This window comes from Prosopis cineraria, unplaced genomic scaffold (assembly GCF_029017545.1).
Source record: "Prosopis cineraria cultivar Desert tree isolate PC_DT_omini unplaced genomic scaffold, ASM2901754v1 PC1, whole genome shotgun sequence".
NCBI classification, from domain to species: domain Eukaryota; kingdom Viridiplantae; phylum Streptophyta; class Magnoliopsida; order Fabales; family Fabaceae; genus Prosopis; species Prosopis cineraria.
Genome location: NW_026555332.1, coordinates 44,829,041 through 44,849,141, shown reverse-complemented (window position 1 = coordinate 44,849,141; position 20,101 = coordinate 44,829,041). Strand labels below are relative to the sequence as shown.

The window sequence follows — 20,101 nt, the reverse complement described above, 5'->3', positions numbered from 1 at the left end:
CAATGTTGTCCAGCAGATGGCCCCGGGGGGAAAAAAAAAGTTGTCCCGCGACATTGTATGCATTTGCAAGAACCACACTACTATATTTTTCCAGTTTTAATTTTCATAAACTGATAGACCTTGTATAATTTTACAAGTCGTACTTCGATATAAATAACACAGCATTCGGTTATTCACAACTTATCATATATAATTAACAAGCAAATATTTATTCATGAACAAATTAAAAAAATTGATAAGCCTGCCTTGATTTTAGAAGTCTTGCTCATGTATAAAAAAAAAAAATCGGCTATTAACAAATTATCATTCATAATGAACAAGCAAAAATTCATTCATGAACCAGCTACAAAATCTTATAGGCATGATTCATTATTTATAGTCAAATGGTAACTTATCAATGGCCAATTGTTTTGTTGTTTACACGGGAACAATACTTGTAAAATCAAACAAAGCCTATTAATTTTGGTAACTTGTTTATGAACAGATATTTACTTGTTAATTACACATGATAAGTTATCAATAGCCGAATGCTTTTTTATTTATGTGGAAGCAAAACTTGTAAAATTAAACCAGGCCTAATGCTTTTTTATTTATGTTTTTGTAATTGTTTATGAACGAGCGTGGCTTTTTAATTACGTTTAGTGACTTATCTCAATAGCTGAATATTTTTGTCGTAAAACACTATAAGGGTAATTATGTCTCTTCCCCCAGAGCTGAATCTTATTTCCAGATAGGTCCCAAGGGGCACAGTAATATTTCATATTTTTGGGATCATTCCTTTGATATTAAAACGTTAAGGGATCCTCAAACGATATTTTTTCGAAATAAAAGTGGTTGTTTAATTTAAGTTGTATAAATTCGTCGGATGACAATGAATCAAGTGATTGAAGCTCCTTGCCTGATGTAAATTAGTAGAAAAACGAGAATATTATTATATAGTTGATCACTTAGCTTACCATTGAATGATCTGCACGGCTCAGATCACGTCACCGCGTGTGCAGATTAACCTCAACTTACTAATTTTATCATCAGCAACAATGCAACATGAGTTCGATAGATATGAAATAGTCTAAATTCAATTTGTCTTAAATATTGACCGATACCATTAATTATTTTTTAAAAGAATTTAAAGATAATAATCATGTGTAAAATGATAATGTAAAAGATCATTAACTAATACCAGACGTGTGTCCTTGGGAGAGGGAAAAAAAGGCGCGTGATGAATTACTGAATTTTGAATAGTCAACATCTAAGAAAGAGAGGTCAAAAAAAGGAGGCCAAGTAGTGCCGAAATATGAAGGGCGGAAGTTATTATTTATTAATATATAAAGAAAATGGAACAGTTTCGAACATTGAAGTCGAAGGCGGATGAATAAACCTGTCCTCCATGTACGACTTTCTCAATGCATTTTTTTTTATATGTCTCCCAACCTACCCTTTCTTAATTCGGACCTCCTCTACATGCATAGTATGTGTTACTTTCATTGATGTCCTATGTGATTGGCGTTACGTATCTACCACCATGATTCTCTCCTCTTTCATCTGATACTTTTAAATTATGCTATTCTCTTTAGAGAATAAACATCGCATGATAGATATATGCATCCTCCAATATATTTGAATTAATTTATCAATTAATATGTGTACAATTTAACTTTTCTATTACGTTCATCCAAAACTACTCTAGCATGGGAGGCGCTATGCAAAATTCAGGAGGGCAAATGCACCCGTTAAATTTGGAGACAATTACAAGAAGGGGTCATAGGTTTTACTATTTTGCACCCTTTAATCCAATTTTAAACATGTTTGGGTTCCAAAAAAATCTTAAATATATTCAGATAAAGCCCAAAAAAATGTCGCACCCTCTGATTCAGGGTCCTGACACCGCCACTATATTCTAAACAATTTTTTTTTTCAGTTTTTTTGACCGAACTGCTCTTAACTATTATAATGGCTTTGATTTATTTGTGGTTGTTTTTCACATGCAACGATTTTCCTGGTCAATGAAAAAATGTAACAAATTTTATTTTAAAGAATGGGGTTTGTTAATTCGGGCAAGGCTTAGCTTGATTTTGTCCAGTTTAGAAAGGCACAGAACGTAGACAAAGTCGATGACTACTTGCATTTATAAAACTCAACTGATGAGTTGACCCAACCAGGAAAATTGGAGTTGTGCTGGTTTCTTTTTTTAAAATAGGGGTGTTCAGTCTGGATCTCTCTCGATTGATCCGGTATCATCCCGATCACATCGGGACAGGTCTTGTCCCGGCTCGAAAATAATCGAGACCGGACTTTACGAGACGGGACAGGAAAGGAGTTTGGGACGGGATAGGACACAGAATTACCATTGGGACGTCCCATCCCATCTCGAATATTATATATATTATTTTTTATTTTAAATATATTAATTATATTAATATAATTTATATTTATATTAATTATATCAATTATAATTTAATACTTGCAATTCTTATTTAAAAAAAAGTTTTTTTATATTGATAATTTTAATAGCATGGAGTAAACATGGCGATATTTTTCTTTATAATATATTAATTATATTAATATAATTTATTTTTATATCTATCTATTTAATAACTTTTATTTGTAACGTATTTCTTGCTTTATTTTTAGAAGAGTAATTAGCTTAGCATATCTTCACTAAAGTAGAAGAATAATGATTTGATGTTATATTTGACTTGCCTATTATTGCTAATCTTATAGCATAAAGATCACTTATATTTGTTATTATAATGTGTAGTTGTGATTAATATAATTCAATAATTAATTTTAAATTATTGTTATTTATATACTTGTGTTGTTTTGATTTTAAACTTAATAAATTATATGATTTAAAATTTTAATAAACGTTATTATCCAGATCTTTTTTCAATATTATTTCATTTATCGGGACGACGGTACATCCCAATCTTATTCCAGTCCTGTCCCGACTCTTAACGGGACGGGATAACTTTCGGGACGGGACAGGATACAGGATCAAAATTCAGTCCCGATCTTTTTTTAAAACAGAACACAGGATGGGGGTGTCCCAATCCTGTTCCGTTCCGTGAACACCCCTATTTTAGAAAGACCAGAAAGATTAGAAACGCAAAAGATCACAAATCAGAAAAGGCAGTTATGCATGGCTGCTGTCATCGATGATGTCACAAGTTAATTGATTAACTAGGTTAAGTTTAAAGCACATATAAAGGGGACGACACTTTCAAAGATAGTTGACTTAATTAGTATCCTCAATGCCCCGTGAATGTGACTTAACGATTTTATAAAGATAGTATAATTAACCTTTAACTTTCAATCCTGCCCATCCACCAAACGTAACACTATTAGATCGGTCATGATATTTTTTTTGACGCTATGCACATAGAGTGCGTTTTAACTTGACTTCTAAGCCAAGATCATGACAATTTTGGTGTAGCAAACTAGTTTCTCCACTTGTCTGCCGACGTTAATTGTTATATATAAATTAAGACAGATTTAAGGGATAAAACAGATGTTTGCCAGAGTTAAATGCATTCGTACCTAATTATTACGACTTGGTAAAGGACTTGCCCGCGCATTAGCCAAACCTTGACCATGTGCTGCTGGTGGTCCTAATCTGTCACCTTTTACGTAGAATATTTTGACAAGTTAGCTAGCTGGCTTCTCAAGTTGGATATAGCTTAATTACCGTAGCTTTTAAGATTAATATGCTTCGTTAACTATCTATCTGTCTATCGTCACAGCACTTGATCACCTAGCTAATTGATATTTATTTATTTATATTCTAATATAATTTAATTAGCGTTAAAATTTATGCATGCATGGCTTGTGCAGATCGCAGACCTTTCAAACTCCGATCGGCCTGCAGAATTTCTTCTTCATACGAGTCATTCAACAAGAACGGAGTGTCATCCTATTTTTGTGCATGTTTGCTTGTCGATTCCGTAATTTACTTTACCCAATTAATTAATATGAAAGTTGATATACTCAATCTTAGTTTTGGGTTCAGTTGGATTTGTCCTGATTACTAAGTCCTCGTTCGCCAGTGACTTCGTCATTCTTACTCCCTCCAATCATAAGGTTTTCTCTTGCGTAGATACCAAGAAAAATATGTAAGTTAATGAATTTAAATTCTCTAAAGTTAAGATATGTAAATTTATATGAAATTTATTTAAAAAAAGAAGAAGAAGAAGACAGTCTTATATTTTATAAGATATAAAAAAACAATAAAAAATTTCATTGAAATTCAAATATCTCAGCTTTGCAAAATTTAAATTCATAAGTTCATTATTCCATGAAATCTGTTTAAAAATATAAGATATTTTTTAGGTTTGATGTTAAAAAAAACTCTATAAGATATTTTTAATTTTTTAATGCTTAATTAATGAGTTTTTTTTAAATATGAGTACTTAATAAAAAAACCACTAAACACTTCATATTTAAATAAAAATCCCATTAAATAAGAATAAAAATAAAAAGATAGTATCAGTTTAAAAACAATTAACTTAAAAGCATATAATTTTCTTAAAAATGCATTATATTTTTAATAAATAGATGGATATTTGTAATTAATATGTAAAAAATTTACTATTGAATGATTAAAATTTAACATGTAGAGATTAAAAAAATTCTCAATATATTATGAGAAAGAAAAATTTGCTCCCTCCAAATTATAATAGAAGTTATTTAACTAATTTATGTTTTGAAAAAAGTTGGTAAAAATCTTGATTTTTTTAAAATGTTTACACCTTTTCCAATATAAGTGAAATAAATATAATATTTGAACTCATTCAAAACACCATATCAAGAATTACTTGAGTGAGATATAATAAAATAAGAATATAGTTGAAATATATATATATATATATAATATCAAATACTTTATATTTTAAATTAAGTGATTTTTTTTTTGAAAAATGCTCTATATTATAGTAGGGGGAGTAGTGGCGAAGCTACAGCATATGCCCCCTAATTGAGAAAAAAAATTGCATGCATGTATAGGAATCTAGGTGTTAATATTTTTACACCCTTTTCTTTTATATTTTTGTACCCTCTTGTTTTAATATTTATGGCAATTTGACCTCAATAATGCAAAAAAAAAAAATTACCCATATATGATACTTTTAAAAGTATTTTTCAGTATACTATAAATATAAAATTTGGCTTGTATCATACCAATATTCAAATATTTTTTTAATATAAAAGTATAAAACTTGATCTCTATCAGATCGAGTTATGCTTATGAAAAAGAAAACAAAAGCTTAGTTTATGTCAGACCGAATTGTACTCATGTAAGGAAAAAAAATCAAGACGCGCACTTGCCCACCCTTACTTTTCCTCTCCGCCCTCACTTACCTCTCTCTACCCTGTGCCTGTGCTCCCTCCTCATGTGTGAGTGAATGACATATATTGCGTGTTATGTGTATATGTGGTGGTATGGTTTTTTCTTTCCCAAGTATAGGGAGTGTTTTATATATAATATAAATAATATTTTTTTCATTTTAAAATATAAGATAATTTGATATGAGATCATGTATATAAAAAATATAATATAATAATGACACTTTTGAAATTTATTTTTTCAAAATAAAATTATAAATTTTTAAAAATATTCATACACACTTAATCATGACACTAAATATTATTTCAATTATCTCCTCAAATGAATAAAATATAACAATGACACATTATGAAATTAGTTTTTCAAATAAAATTATAAGTTTTTAAAAATACCTCTACACACTTAACCATCATCCTATAATATTATTTTAATTCTCTCACCAGATACAATATTATTTCACTTGATACATGTGAGGAGAGAATTGAAATATTTCCTCCATTAAAAAATATAATTGTAGCCTAGTGATTAAGTGTGTAGAAATATTTTTAAAAATTTATAAATTTATTATGAAAAAGTAAATTTATAATGTGTCATTATTGTGTTTTATTCATGTGAGTAGATAATTAAAATAATATTGTGGCATCATGATTAAGTATGTGGGGATATTTTAAAAAAAATTATTATTTTATTTTGAAAAAATAAATTTATAAAGTGTTATTATTATATTATATTTTTACTTATGTGCAGAATCTTATACCAAATTATCTTATAATTAAAGACACAAAAATGTTATTTATATTATACATAAACACTCCCTATACTTAAGAAAGAAAAAGCCACACTACCCCCCCCCCCCCCCCAAAACACACACAACACCATATATAACACTCAATACATATCACTCACACGCACTTAAGGAGAGAGTATTGGCGCAGGGTGCAGAGAGGTAAGTGAGGGTGGAGAGAGAAAGTGGAGGGTAGGGATGTGTACATGTTAATTTTTTTTCCCTTTCATGAATATAACTCATTCTGAATGAGACCAAGTTTTTTTTCCTCTTTCATGAGCACAAACTAGATCTGACAGAGACCAAGTTCTATACTTTTATATTAAAAAATGTTCGGGTCTTGGTATGATACAAGCCAAGTTTTAAATTTATAGTATGTGAAAAAAATATTTTTAAAAGTGTAGCACATGGGTAAATAATTTTTTTTTTAGTATTGAGATCAATTTGCCAATATTTTTAAATGTTAAACCCATTTCATGTTTTACATACAAAATTAAATTTTTTTGTTCAAAGCCCAATAAAGTTTAACTCACAATTTCACCATACCTAAACACAAGTATTATTTTACAAGAAATAATTCTTTATAAAATAATTTTTTTATTATTTTTGCATTTATTATTATGTAAATAAATTTGTTTCTGGTCTAGGATCCAAGATCTGTGACAAGGGAAGGGGGATGAGACTTTATGGGTGCATTTAGTATGTGAGACTGAGTAAGTGGGATTGGGTAATACCAAATTTTTATATTTGGTGAGTAGGAATGGCAAATTTATTCTCAAACTCAATCTCGTCTAGGTGGAAATACCCAATACCACCTCTCCTTAGTATTGTAAAATCAATTCCAGAATTGAAAAGTTGCAAACCAAATTGCCCTTCACTCTATGCCCCTCCCTCATCTAATGGTCTGAAGTCTCCATCTCTATTGTTAACGATGATGCTGTGCCCCTTGTAGGTGACGCCACCTTCTACTGATGGTAACATTCAATCCCCATCTCCCATCCATGCAAATACTATCTCCCTTGCACCTCAATCTATTTGCACTTAAGCGTATGGGCAATCAAATGAGGCAACGAGAGGCAAAGTTGCAATAATGCTCACATATATGATGAGGTTAAAGCTTGAGGGTTTCAGGTTCCTATAATGGGTGATAGCACATGTGGCTTTGGTCGAAACTTTATCCTTCCTTCTCTTTTACCTTCTCCTCTTGTTCCCACATTCACCATCAAGAAGCTTCACCGTATTATTTATCTCCTTAAGAATTAGCTCCGATCCAAATTGTAGAGCTTGAGAAGTTTGATCTTGCATCGAATTGTGAAATGAAGCTATGAAAATATTAGAAAGAGAAATGGAGGAGTTCAATAAAATCTTTTTCCTCCCCTAAACCGTGCAATTGTTCATCTTCATTTTTGATTGTGCAGTTCTTTTTTGTTAATACTAAGAGGCATTATAGTATTTGGATTATTCTTGATGAATTATAAAAAAATTAATACAAGTATTTTATTCAAATATTACTTCATACTAAATATATTTTTAAAATCTTAATATTAAATTTAATATCAATTCTAATCTCAATCTATCAAAATTCATGTCTACGTACTAACTAGCACCTCTATTGTCAAAATCCTCTAATGCATCGACCTTCTATTTAATAGGGGAGGGAGTACTACAGTCAATACACGTGCCACTAATCAAAGAAAATCGATCAATCTTTCCTGGTTAATTTGAAATGATTGGGCATAAACCAACTTGGTCCTGTTTTACTTAATTACGATACGACATGGCGCATCATCTCATGTAGGGTCCATCTACCTACCCCTACCAACTGACCGTGCCCATTGCCCCAATCATCAACTTAAGCATAGTTTCAGTATCAATTGTCCACCAGAGATGCCCTAAACACCATCCAATGTATAAAGCTGATAATTTAAATTAAATTTAAATAAAATTTTAAAAAATTTAAAATCAGATTTAATAAAATTATTATTTTTTTAATATTTGGGTACTGAAAAAAATAAAATCAAACCTGATAAATATCTGGATGAAAAAAATCATTTTAACAAATATATAAAATATATTAAGTATGAATGATTTTTAAATTTTTAGGTCATTTTATGCTAATATGTTATATATTTGAGTACAATATTAGGGATATTTTTTAAACAAATTAAAAATATTGATACTGTTATATTTTTATTATTTGTAATTTATAAAATATCTCAAAATAATATTTAAAGTATATTATTTTTTAATTTTAAGACATGCATATTTTTTTAAAACAAGTTTGAGTCTTCTACATCATTTAAGCATCCCAAAAAATATATTTTTTATTTTTATAAAATAAAAATAAATTAGCTTAAAAGTAAAAAATTAAATTTAAAAATTAAAAAAATTGATAATTCATGCATTCGAGTCGAGCTTGACCATTTGAGCTAATCGTTGAGCTCAAATAAGCTCAACTTGCTCGAATTATAAGCTCTAGACAATATCAAGGGAGGAATTTTTAAGTAGATTGGGTATGCTACTCATTTATAATTTGTTCAATAAAAATATGATATTCAAATGATATTAAATATAAATTAATTTTGACATTAATTATGGTAGAGAGAGAGAGAGAAAAAGTAAGAAATTACATATACATTATTCTATAAAAATACAATTAAGTAAGATAATTTGACATGAGATTTTATTTAAATGACTTATAATACTTTAATTAAACATACTACAAATAACGTGACTTGTACGATTTGCCTAAGAATTTCTCGTGCCAAGGTATAACCTTAGCATGTTGCTTTCAGTGCCGTTTTTTGTGACCATAAACATTTAGGTTGACTTTCCTCCATTTTCACAAACAGTAGCATATACTCATATTCAAATTATAAGCAATTTTTAATTATAATCCATGTATCAATAAAATTTAGTTATGTTTATAGTTTTCTTTTTTTTACCCTTGACCTCAAGTACCAGTGATAAATTAAACTAGAAGGAGAGTATTCATGTCAGCAAGTTTTTTAATGAGAGTTGCCGTTTGAAAAAGTTAGAATGATCCTTGTATAACTGGCCAATGACGTGAGAAGGAAGTGATAAATTCTCACGATACACAATAAACTAGGTTGATAAATGCAATAGCAAGATGAGAAAAATAATTTCTTAAAGTACTAAACTTGATGTATTTTACACCAAGATTAGTAAGGAAAAAGTGACTTATATTTCAAAATGAGAAGTATATGCTTGATAATTAATTTATTTTTATGTTAAGAATAAAATTACAAATTAATGTTGTGGAAGATATTAACTTTTTCGCTAAAAAAAAAACTAGCTAATTAGCTACGCAAACAGAGGACGACTACGTATGGTTTTTAAATTAAAAAAAAATATATCCCTTATAATTTTTAATACGAGATGAAGTTCGAATTTTTTTAATCCTAACTATAAAACGAAATTAGAATAATTATTTTTTTTCAGTTTACTCCTTATTTACTTATTTATTTATTGTCATTTGAATTTTAATTACTTTTAAACAAGAGTAAAATTAGAAAGTTACAAATTTTTTAATTTCAATGTCATACTAGCTTTTCTTAACAAGTGCAAAGTTTGCTAGTTTCATCTCATATTAAGACCGGAACAGTACCCTGCATACATAAACCTAAAAGTAATTAAGTATAATTAAATTTTGAAACAGTAATGTAATTATTCATAAACAATTAAATATATCATCCATCAATGCCAATACAAGTCTTAAAAATCTTAAGAGAGGCACTTTTCGTTGTAAAACGGCGACTCTCCTTGCACAGTGGTAGCTGTCAAGCACATGTCCCGTTAAAAAGTACTACACAATTGTGTTTAGTTAGGGTACCGGTCACATTAATTATGATACACATAGAGGATTCATTAATCATATGAAGTCAATTTTAATAATTTCAAAATAATGTAAATTCATAAAATATCAGCAATGTTTGTTGGGAAGTCAATCGCCGGGGGAAAAAAATCCAATGTGTACCTATAGCCAATAATTCACTAATTCCTGGATAGGATAACCTATCTACCCAACATAACAATTTTACTGTTAATTCATAAAATATCAGTAGTGTTTGTCGGTATATCACTTGCGAAGGGAAAAATTAAATCCAATGTGTGGAAAATTTGTGACAAATTTTCAAAACTATCCTCAATTCACATAAAATAAAAATATCACAATAAATATAGGTATTATGAAAAAGGAAAAAAATAAAAATTTATATTTAGAATCAAACCAAAACTCTCGATGTAACTTATATTTATGATGGAGCAAGTAATTCAAACATACAGTAATACAGTACTAATTATCAATTTATCACGGCTCTCCCTTTCACAAAAGGAAAAGAAAACAAAGAAAGAAAGAGGTATTTTTACCCGGCCCAACCCAATCTACCGAGTTGTGTTGGGTTTGCCATATCAGCATTTATGAAGCTACCCAGAATACTGCCTTGTTATTCTTCAGATCCTCGCTCCGGGGTTGTTTTGAAGAGCATGGTGTCACGGCCTTGGAACTCCCTTCCCTTGAACTTCTATCTTCGTCACAATGGGCTTCCATAAACAGTCCGTAAACAGAATTCTTGACACCATCTTGATTAAAAATCAATGTATATGTCTATAGTATGATTGAAAACATGACCAACAAACTGAAACCCAAAAGAAAAAAAAAATTTGATTAAACATAAATGATCAAACTTATATACCATCAATTTATCATGCAAAAGCTATTAAAAAAGCATAAGAAATAACATGCTTAGTGATTTTGAGTTTCGATTCAAATAAAAAACAAGAAGGTGGCCCAAAAAGGAAAAGAAGGGAGTCGATTATTTCTTTATCACTAAATTAAATAATACATATAATGTTATATATATTACATGTTATACATAGATATAAATATAAAATATTATATAATATTAATAATATATATAAATAAAGTAGCTTGTTAAACTCGTAATTAGGTACTGTAAAAATAGATTTAGCCTATTTAATTAAATAAATTTAAGTAAAGGCTTCAACCTAGTTTAAGTTTAGTAAATAGGCTAAGCTTTTCACTTAGTTGTTGGATTGGGTAAGGAATTTCAGGACGTCGAGAATGAAAATGAAGATAGCTTCATCAAGTAATGACGCAGGTTTGAATGAATAAAATTAAGGAAGGGAAACAAGTAAATTAAAGAAAGTGTAAGAAATACAGACAGGGAACGGAAATCAGAATCAGAATCAGAATCATGGTCCCATTCTTGGATTCAGTTAGCGTTGCTCCCACGCACCTCCCCTGCTTTTCCACTTTCTGATGAGTACCTCACAAGATTGGAATCTTTTTCCTCTTTCTTTATGTAATTTTTTCTGTTTTATATTTCTGCGATCAGAGAAAAGGGAGAAAGAAAGAAACAAAGTTGCCTATTTTTCTCCGCCTCATGAAAAAGAAAATGATAAATTTAGACATGTTTGACTCTATGTCCAGTTTGGGTTCTGATTCGTTTCTGCTCCTTTTATGCCAAGTCGAATGCATGCCTTGACTCTCTTATTTCAATATTCTTTGTCATTTCGTGCAGAGATCGGCCACCTCACTTCAACAGCCATCTGTTGCCTCTCACGTATTATTTATCTTCTTCCACTGTATATCTTAAATTCCAAGTTCGCTCCTCTTCTCCTCCAATCTCTTTTGCAACAGCTACCATGTCTTTCAGAGGTCTCGGCCGGGTAAGATTTTCGTGTCTGTACTATAAGAATACTGGTGTTTTCTTGGCTTAATAGAAGCAAATTAATTACGATTAAAAATCAGGCTTTTTGACACAAAATAAACTTGGTTATCAGCCGAATGCTTCGTCAGGCATGGGAGTGGCTGATCACAGCAAAAGTAGCTTCATGGAACTGAAGCAAAAGAAAGTGCACCGATACGTAATCTTCAAGATCGATGAGAAGAAGAGGGAGGTGTTGGTGGAGAAAACCGGCGGTCCAGCTGAGACATATGACGATTTTACTGCATCACTGCCAGAGAATGATTGCAGATATGCTGTGTATGACTTTGATTTCGTCACTTCAGAGAACTGTCGAAAAAGTAAAATCTTCTTCATTGCATGGTTAGTTTGCTGCTGATCAGAAAACATATACGTGTATATATACCCCTTGAGTTCATTTCATCCTATATTTTTTGTATGATCCCGGCATGTAACTCTATCGTACATTGATAATTAATTAGGTCGCCTTCAACCGCTCGAATCCGTGCCAAGATGCTTTATGCCACGTCGAAAGACAGGTTGAGGAGGGAGCTAGACGGTGTGCACTACGAAATCCAGGCGACTGATCCCTCAGAAATGGATCTTGAAGTTCTCAGAGATCGTGCACATTAATTGACACATGCCTATGCGCTGGTTCTCTCTTTTATATATCTTGATTTTAGTTGTAGTTGACACAAGTCTATGCACTAGCTCGCACTAGTTATCTACTATAACATGGTTCCCCATACGCCATGCCCCAAAAAGATGTTATCATTAAGTGAATCTCTGTCGTGGCTAATGAATTTGGGCTTATCTCTTGCTATAAAATCTATATATACATTCCTTGGTGGTTCTGAACATGAGCCCGTGGGCATGGAATTTAATTAGTACGGCTTAATTAGATAGTGAAAATATGGTACTTTATTACCTCTCATGACCAAGATCCCCTTGAAAACGCTATATGTATATATTAATTGACTTTTCTTCTTGGGAAAAAACAGAGAGAGAGATAAAGAGAGAGATGACGGTACAAAACCAGGCAAAAAAACAAGCTTCGTCTAGACGACTACATTGGTTCTTAAAGATTCTGCCCAGGTTCACACCAATATAGAAAGGCCTGATAAGGGGGAAACAAAAGCACAAGGCACTGGTACAAATATGACTTTTTACAGCGGTTTAAAAATAATTTTTTACAGCGGTTAACGAGACGATGTTGTTCCAGGGGATGTAAAAAATCCCTCTTTTACATCGGTTATAAACCCGATGTAAAAATTAAATTTTTTACATCGGTTATAGAGTCGATGTTGAAAGTTATATACAAGAAAATTTAAAAAAAATTTACTTTAACTTTACACCGGTTCCGATTTACACCGGTTCCGATCCCAACCGGTGTAAAAGTGCCTTTTACACCGGTTGGGATCGGAACCGGTGTAAAAGGTGCACTTTTTACACCGATTATGACCATAACCGGTGTAAAAAATATTATATTCTACAACGGTTGTGGTAATAACCAGTGTAAAAAGTATTTTTTTATATTATATTTATTTTATCGATTTTACCCATTTTTGTGCATAGAAATTGCCAAATCAGACAGCCCAATTAATTTACAATTGTTTATCAAGTATTTATCAACTATACAAAGCTATTTAACTATTAAAAAAACTAATAATTGTCTAAATTGTCAAAATTGCCATTTCTGTGCATAAAAATTGCCAAATCAGACAGCTCAATTCATTTACAATTATTTATCAAGTATTTATCAACTATACAAAACTATTTAACTATTAGGAAAACTAATAATTATCTAAATTGTGTCAACTATCAAAATTAAAACATGTCTAAAAGTAACAAAAACCTCACAAGTTCTTCAAAAATAGGTTGCCCAACGTATGCGGATATCTTCAATTTTAGCTTCAGAAAATGCATCCGAATGTCGAACATCTAAAATTTAATTAATAAAGTAGGCATATTAATCAATCTCAAATAACATATTAAGTGAACCATAATGTCAAAAAATGTAGGAAGAAAGTGCATCTCAAGTTGGCACAAGATAGTACAAGCTTCTTGTTCTAACTCTTCCAGTTTACGGGGATCAATAATTTTACTGCATATAGCATTGAAAAAAAAAACAAAGTCTGGTTATTGTAAGTCTTAAATCTTCTTTCAATATGTCTCGAATAGCCAAAGGTAATAGTTGTTGCATCAAGACATGGCAATTATGAGATTTTAAGCCTACCAGTTTCAACTCTTTCATAGATACAAGCTTCATAATATTTGAAGAATACCCCGAAAGAACTTTGATTCCATGTAAACACTCACAAAAACTTGTTTTCTCAGATTTGCACAATGTATGAGAGGCTGGGGGACAATAAGTTCGTTTACCTTCTGGTCTTGGGTGTAAGTCTTCCCGTATTCCCATTTCTTTCAAATCCAATCTTACATTCACACCATCCTTAGTCTTACCTGGTATGTTCAGAAGCGTTCCAATAATACTATCACACACATTTTTCTCCACATGCATAACATCAATACAATGCCTTACTTCAAGATTGCACCAATATGGGAGGTCAAAAAAGATAGACCTTTTTTTCCATATGCTTTTTGCACCAGTATTCTTTTTAGTCTTACCGAAGACAATATTAATGTTTTTCACACGTTCATATACTTGATCCCCAGTCAAAGCATCCGGAGCATCATTATGTTCTTGGTGACCATGAAAAGCTTTCTTCAATCTACGATATAGGTGATCTCATCTAAGAAACCTCCGATGGCCAAGGTAGACTGTCTTCCTTCTATGTTGAAGTTGATGATAGTTTGTGCTTTCTTTACAAATTGAACAAGCTTTATGACCTTTCACGCTATAACCAGACAAATTTCCATATGCAAGAAAATCATTTATAGTACAAAAGATCATAGCACGTAACTTAAAATTCTCCTTCTGATTTGCATCAAACATTTCCACACCTACCTCCCACAACACTTTCAAATCTTCAATCAGAGGTCTTAGGTAAATATCAATATCATTTTTCGGTTGTTTTGGTCCCGAAATCAACATGGATAGCATCATGTACTTCCGTTTCATGCACAACTTAGGTAATAGATTGTAAATCACCAAAAGAACAGGCCACGAACTATGTATACTACTAAAACTACCATAAGGATTCATTCCATCGGTAGAAAGTCCAAGCCTCAAGTTCCTTGGCTCATTGCCAAATTCGGGAAACAATTGATTAATTTTCTTCCATTGAGGAGAATCGGCTGGATGTCGAAGTTTTCCATCAGATATCCTCTCATTTGCATGCCACATCAAGTTCTTTGCATCATTAGTATTTGCAAACAAATGCTTGAACCTTAGTATAATTGGAAGATACCATAAGACTTTTGTCGGAGCCCCCTTCTCTTTGTACTATGGTGCCTCACATTTCGGACACTTCTCCTCCCCTTCAAGCTCTTTTCTGTACAACACACAATCATTAGGACATGTGTGTATTTTTTTATACTTCATACCTATTGGACACAAGATCTTCTTGGCATCATAATAACAATTTGGTAGTACATTGCCCTTCAGAAACATTATTTGAAGTAACTCTAACAACCATATGAAACTTTGATCACTCCACCCAGCTCTTGCCTTTAAGGTAACTAGTTTTAACACCCCAGATAACAAACTAAAATCAGTGCACCCCGAGTATAGAGGCTTCTCTGCGTCAGTGCACAAGTTATCATACACATGTGCTCGTTCAAAAGCCTCTTCCCCAACATCACGGATCATGTCCTCTAATCGATCTTCATTCATTTCTACTTCATCATCAAGATTATCAACTCTCACACATTGAGATGTGTTACTATAATTTTTCAATCGATCACCATGCCAAATCCATATTGTATAATTTTTGCAAATCCCATCACAAACTAAGTGCTCTCTTATTTCGGGAACACCTAGTCTCCTCTCATTTAAACAATTAACACAAGGACAATAGAACCTTTTACTATTGTCAACAGCATTTTTCTTAGCAAATTTTAAAAATTCTTTCACCCCATTATCATACTTGTCACTCGTTCGTCTAGCATTCATCCAACTACGATCCATATGTCACCTCTTAAAGAATATAACTAATGTTATTATCTTCAAACTATTTTAAAAAACTAAGTTCCTAATTAAATTAAGATTTGAAAAAATTTCGGCAGAATCTCCCCTAAAAATTGGATCTCCCAAGACTTTTAAAAAAAATTTACAAGAAAAAATTGACAATTTTAAACCAAATAAATGATCACATACAACAACCTGAGGCCTTATGAAGCCACTAATAGCACTCCCAACAACAATCAATATCATTAAAAACTAAATTTAAAAAAATTAGAGGAAAGAATAAATTCAAAAAAAATTTCGACAGAATCTCCCCTAAAAATTGGACTTCCCAAAAGTTTTAGAAAATTTTACACGAAAAAATTAACAATTTTAAACCAAATAAATGAATCACATGCAACAACCTGAGACTTTATGAAGCCACTAACAGCACTCCCAGCAACAATCAATATCATTAAAAATTAAATTTAAACATTATAAAATTTAAAAATTTATATTCAACACATACTTGGGTGGTGGCAGCTACAGCAACAACTCAACACTAAGAGGGAGGGAGAAGGAGTGGTGGAGGGGGGCAAGAGGGAGGGAGAGGGGCAGGGGGGGCGGGAGAGTGAAGGGGTGGGCAAGGGGAGAGGGGGAGGGGGAGTGGGCGGCGGGACGAGGGGGAGGGGATAGGCGGCCGAGGAAGGGGGAGGGGGGCGACAGGATGAGGGGGAGAGGGAGGGGGTTGGGTGGACCTAGGGGGAGGGGAAGGGGGCGGCCGGGGCAAACCGAGGGGGAAGGGGAGGGGCCGGCGAGAGGAGGAGGGGGAGGGGGCTGCGGGATGAGGGGGAGGGGGCTGGGCGGACCGAGGGGGAGGGGGAGTGGGCGGCGAGGGGAGGAGGGGGAGGGGGCTTGGCGGACGGGTGGGAAGGCTGGGCGGACGGGGGGGGGAGGGCGGCCGGTGAGGAAGAAGACGAGGGGGAGGGGGAGTGGGCGGACGAAGGGAGACGAGAGGGAGGGCGGAGGGCGCGAGAAGGAGGAGATGAGGGAACTGATGAATGAAGGGAGAATGAAAATGAATTTAAAAAAACATTTTTTACACCGGGTGCCTGGACACCCGGTGTAAAAGTGTCATATAATTCAAGATAATTACAAAAAATGCACCACCGCCTTTATTTTTTTTACACCGTTTGCCTTCCAACCGATGTAAAAAGTACCCCATAAATTTTATATTTTGTACTAGTGAGGGTCTTCGATCAAGCTCTGAAGGATGCTTCCTCTTGCAATTCCTCGTTCTCGGCATATAATAACTCCAGAGATTCACCTCTGGATCAGGCACCATGAAGCGGAAGAACCCCAAAATGAACCTGCATCTGTTTTGGCGGCATCTTGGTTCACTGCCAGGTATAGAAAACCAAACGCACCCACCATAGCTCCAAGCTTCTCCGACGCTGAAGATATCCCATGATAAGTAACCAGAATCTTGCAGGAAATATCTCAGCAGGCAGCCAGGCGCCACAAATATGTTGTAGCGTTCGAAACTGGCGAAAAGAGTCATTGAATACAGATATCACGTGTTGTTTTTCGAACAGAATTATTGATTGTAAAACGCAATGTCAAGCAGGGACCAAGTGCTAGTTGTTCCTAGTAAGTGAACTCCATGGCGACAAACAAACTCTTTAGAAACCAAATCCATGTTTATTACAATCTCGTTACTTTCAGCCACTGGCGTTTGCTTTTTTGCGGTTCAGCTTCGAGGTCGACTTGGAGAACTTTGAACACATATATTGCTTCAAATTATTTGCTCAGCTTCAACGTATAATTACTTTTTTTTTAAAAAAAAAATAGTTACCTTAGAGTTATTAACTTAGTATACAATCATGCACATTAATTGATAAGATGGTTGGGGTTTAAATGCCAATGAAGAGATTTGAGGTTGAAAATGTCAAACCAAATTAAACTTTCCCGGCCCATTCCCATAGGATGTTTGCGTACTTTACCCAAGGATCACAAGTCTCCAAATGCACCTTAAAAGTTGACGAGAAGACCAGAATATGATCATAATCAGATTATTTATGTAATAAACTTCAAGTGGACTAGTGCCACGAAGCAAATACGTACAAAACATCACGAACTCCTTGCCCAAATACGCACAAAACATCAATTCTACGTGTTTTATTGCGTTAGCTCTGCCTCTCCCTTGTTGCTTTCGTCTTCCTCGTCAGCCTCCCTGGATATCTCCTCCAAGGATCTCCCCTTCGGCTCAGGCACCAAGAATGTGAGAGCGAAGCCTAAAGCATTAATGGCCCCCAGCACGAGCAATGAATTCTTCACCCCAATACCTGGACGGTACCCTGCATCTACTTTGCTGGGATCCTGACTCTGGGACAGAGCCAAGAACCCAAATGCGCCAACTATAGCCCCTAGTTTCCCAGACGCTGATGATATGCCATGACACGTTGATCTGAACCTGGCTGGGAAAATCTCTGCTGGCACTACGAATGTTGTGGCATTAGGTCCGAAATTGGAGAAGAAGAATGTCAAGGCGTACAAGACCACGAATCCAACATGGTTGTGCTTGAGAGTCCAGTGATGGTAAGGAATGGCCAGAGCAAGCATAAATACGGTCATAAAGAAGAACCCCATCAATTGAATTTTGAATCTTCCTATTTTGTCAATCAAAGCCACAGTGAACCAGTAGCCTGGAATCGTACTGAATAGAGCAATAAGCGTTTGAGCCTTGGCAATGCTGTAAAGCTCCTCAAGGGCATTCAAGGTTTTCGCAGGAGGAATCCATCCAATTGCACTGAATATGTCTTTCTGAAATAGATTTTGGCTGTAATAAGCGATGTCGAGCAAGAACCAGGTACTCGATGTTCCTAGCAAGTGAAGGCCATGCCGAGTCAGAAACTCCTTGGAGAACAATCCAAATCTCTTGGCCTTCGGCTGAGGGGTCTTCTTCTCGGCTTTCTTGAGATCAGCTTCAACGTCCACCTGCAAAACCTTGGCCATATCAGCTGCTGCTCTCTCAGCGTTCTTGGCAACAAGAGCAGTGTAACGAGCAGTTTCAGGCATCTTCAGCCTCCAGTAGAAAGTCATTGCAGCCGGGACTGATCCCGCCATTAGAACTATCCTCCAAACGAAGTCTGCTTGTGGAACTGTTGACCCAACTGGATCGACCTCGTAGGGAGGAGCTTTGAAGCTGGACTTGAAAATAGCGGAAACGATCATTGCAAACAAGCCACCAGCCAAAATCCAAAACCCTGCATAGCAAAAACTGCAGAAATGAAAGCGCCACGAGTCTTCTTGCTGGAATACTCAGAAATGATGGTGGCAGAAAGTGGGTAGTCTCCACCAATACCAAAGCCAAGCCAGAAGCGGAAAAAGCAGAGAGTAGTGATGACAGATTTAGAGGTGTGTCCAAAGGAAAGGCCCGAGCAAATAGAACACAGGATCATCAGCAACAGAGTTATCCCGTATACGGCTCTTCGTCCCACCTTGTCTCCCATCCAGCCAAAGAAGAGCTGGCCAGTAAGTGTTCCGCAGAAGGCTACGCCATTAATGGCGGACGATACGTGGGGAGGCAACGTACCAGGTTTCTCCTCATCTCCGGCGTAATAAACACGACCGATCAACTTGGTGACGAGGGAAATCGCGAACAGGTCATATGCGTCTGTGAAGAACCCCATGCCTGCTATGATGATTGCAGTAAAATGATACCATTGTGTTTTGGCCACATCAAGCGCATTCAACACTTGGATTTGTCCCCTTCCCCATGATTTGCTATATTTCCCGGTCGCTCCTTGGAACGGTTGACATTCACTGCACAAGTTGAACCGAAACCTATTCAATAGATTTTCATAATTATGAGATTTCCCCCTCGAATTTGACAAGTACGTAGAATACTGCAATTAAGGGAACGTTAAAGCTGAGTGACCGTTTGCATTTGCACACATTTAAACACTGATCTAGAATCAAAGTGGCTTCTGGCCATTATAAAATGAAATAACGATGAAATGCTAAGCTCGTATAAATACAAATAAACAGTATTGCCTTGAATCCGCAACCTGAGAGCTAAAGAGGCAAGAAAACGAATCCGCAAATCTATATGGGGAGTTGAGGGTGAGCACTTATAAGTAACAAAGTCAGACATATTCTACCAGCATATTCTTTGCCAAATT

General features: G+C 34.3%; 1 protein-coding gene and 1 pseudogene across 1 annotated transcript; one reads left to right on the top strand and one right to left on the bottom strand.

Moving 5' to 3' along the window:
- The first annotated feature begins 11,521 nt into the window (after positions 1–11,521).
- Positions 11,522–12,711, top strand: LOC129316653 (actin-depolymerizing factor-like). The gene is made up of 4 exons (XM_054961059.1): positions 11,522–11,577; positions 11,687–11,834; positions 11,949–12,214; positions 12,334–12,711. The coding sequence occupies exons 1-4, from the start codon at positions 11,549–11,551 to the stop codon at positions 12,482–12,484; spliced, it is 594 nt and encodes a 197-aa protein (XP_054817034.1). The 5' UTR covers positions 11,522–11,548; the 3' UTR covers positions 12,485–12,711.
- Positions 12,712–17,628: 4,917 nt separating this feature from the next.
- LOC129316644 (inorganic phosphate transporter 1-4-like) lies at positions 17,629–19,804 on the bottom strand (annotated as a pseudogene).
- Between the last annotated feature and the right edge of the window lie 297 nt (positions 19,805–20,101).

What these genes read in the sequence shown, in the direction of transcription:
- LOC129316653 (XM_054961059.1), top strand. Translation starts at nt 11,549, where the DNA reads ATGAAAAAGAAAATGATAAATTTAGACAT. An exon ending in AAAATGATAAATTTAGACAT is followed by an intron (nt 11,578 to 11,686) that starts GTTTGACTCTAT and finishes CATTTCGTGCAG; the next exon opens with AGATCGGCCACCTCACTTCA. An exon ending in AAAATCTTCTTCATTGCATG is followed by an intron (nt 12,215 to 12,333) that starts GTTAGTTTGCTG and finishes ATAATTAATTAG; the next exon opens with GTCGCCTTCAACCGCTCGAA.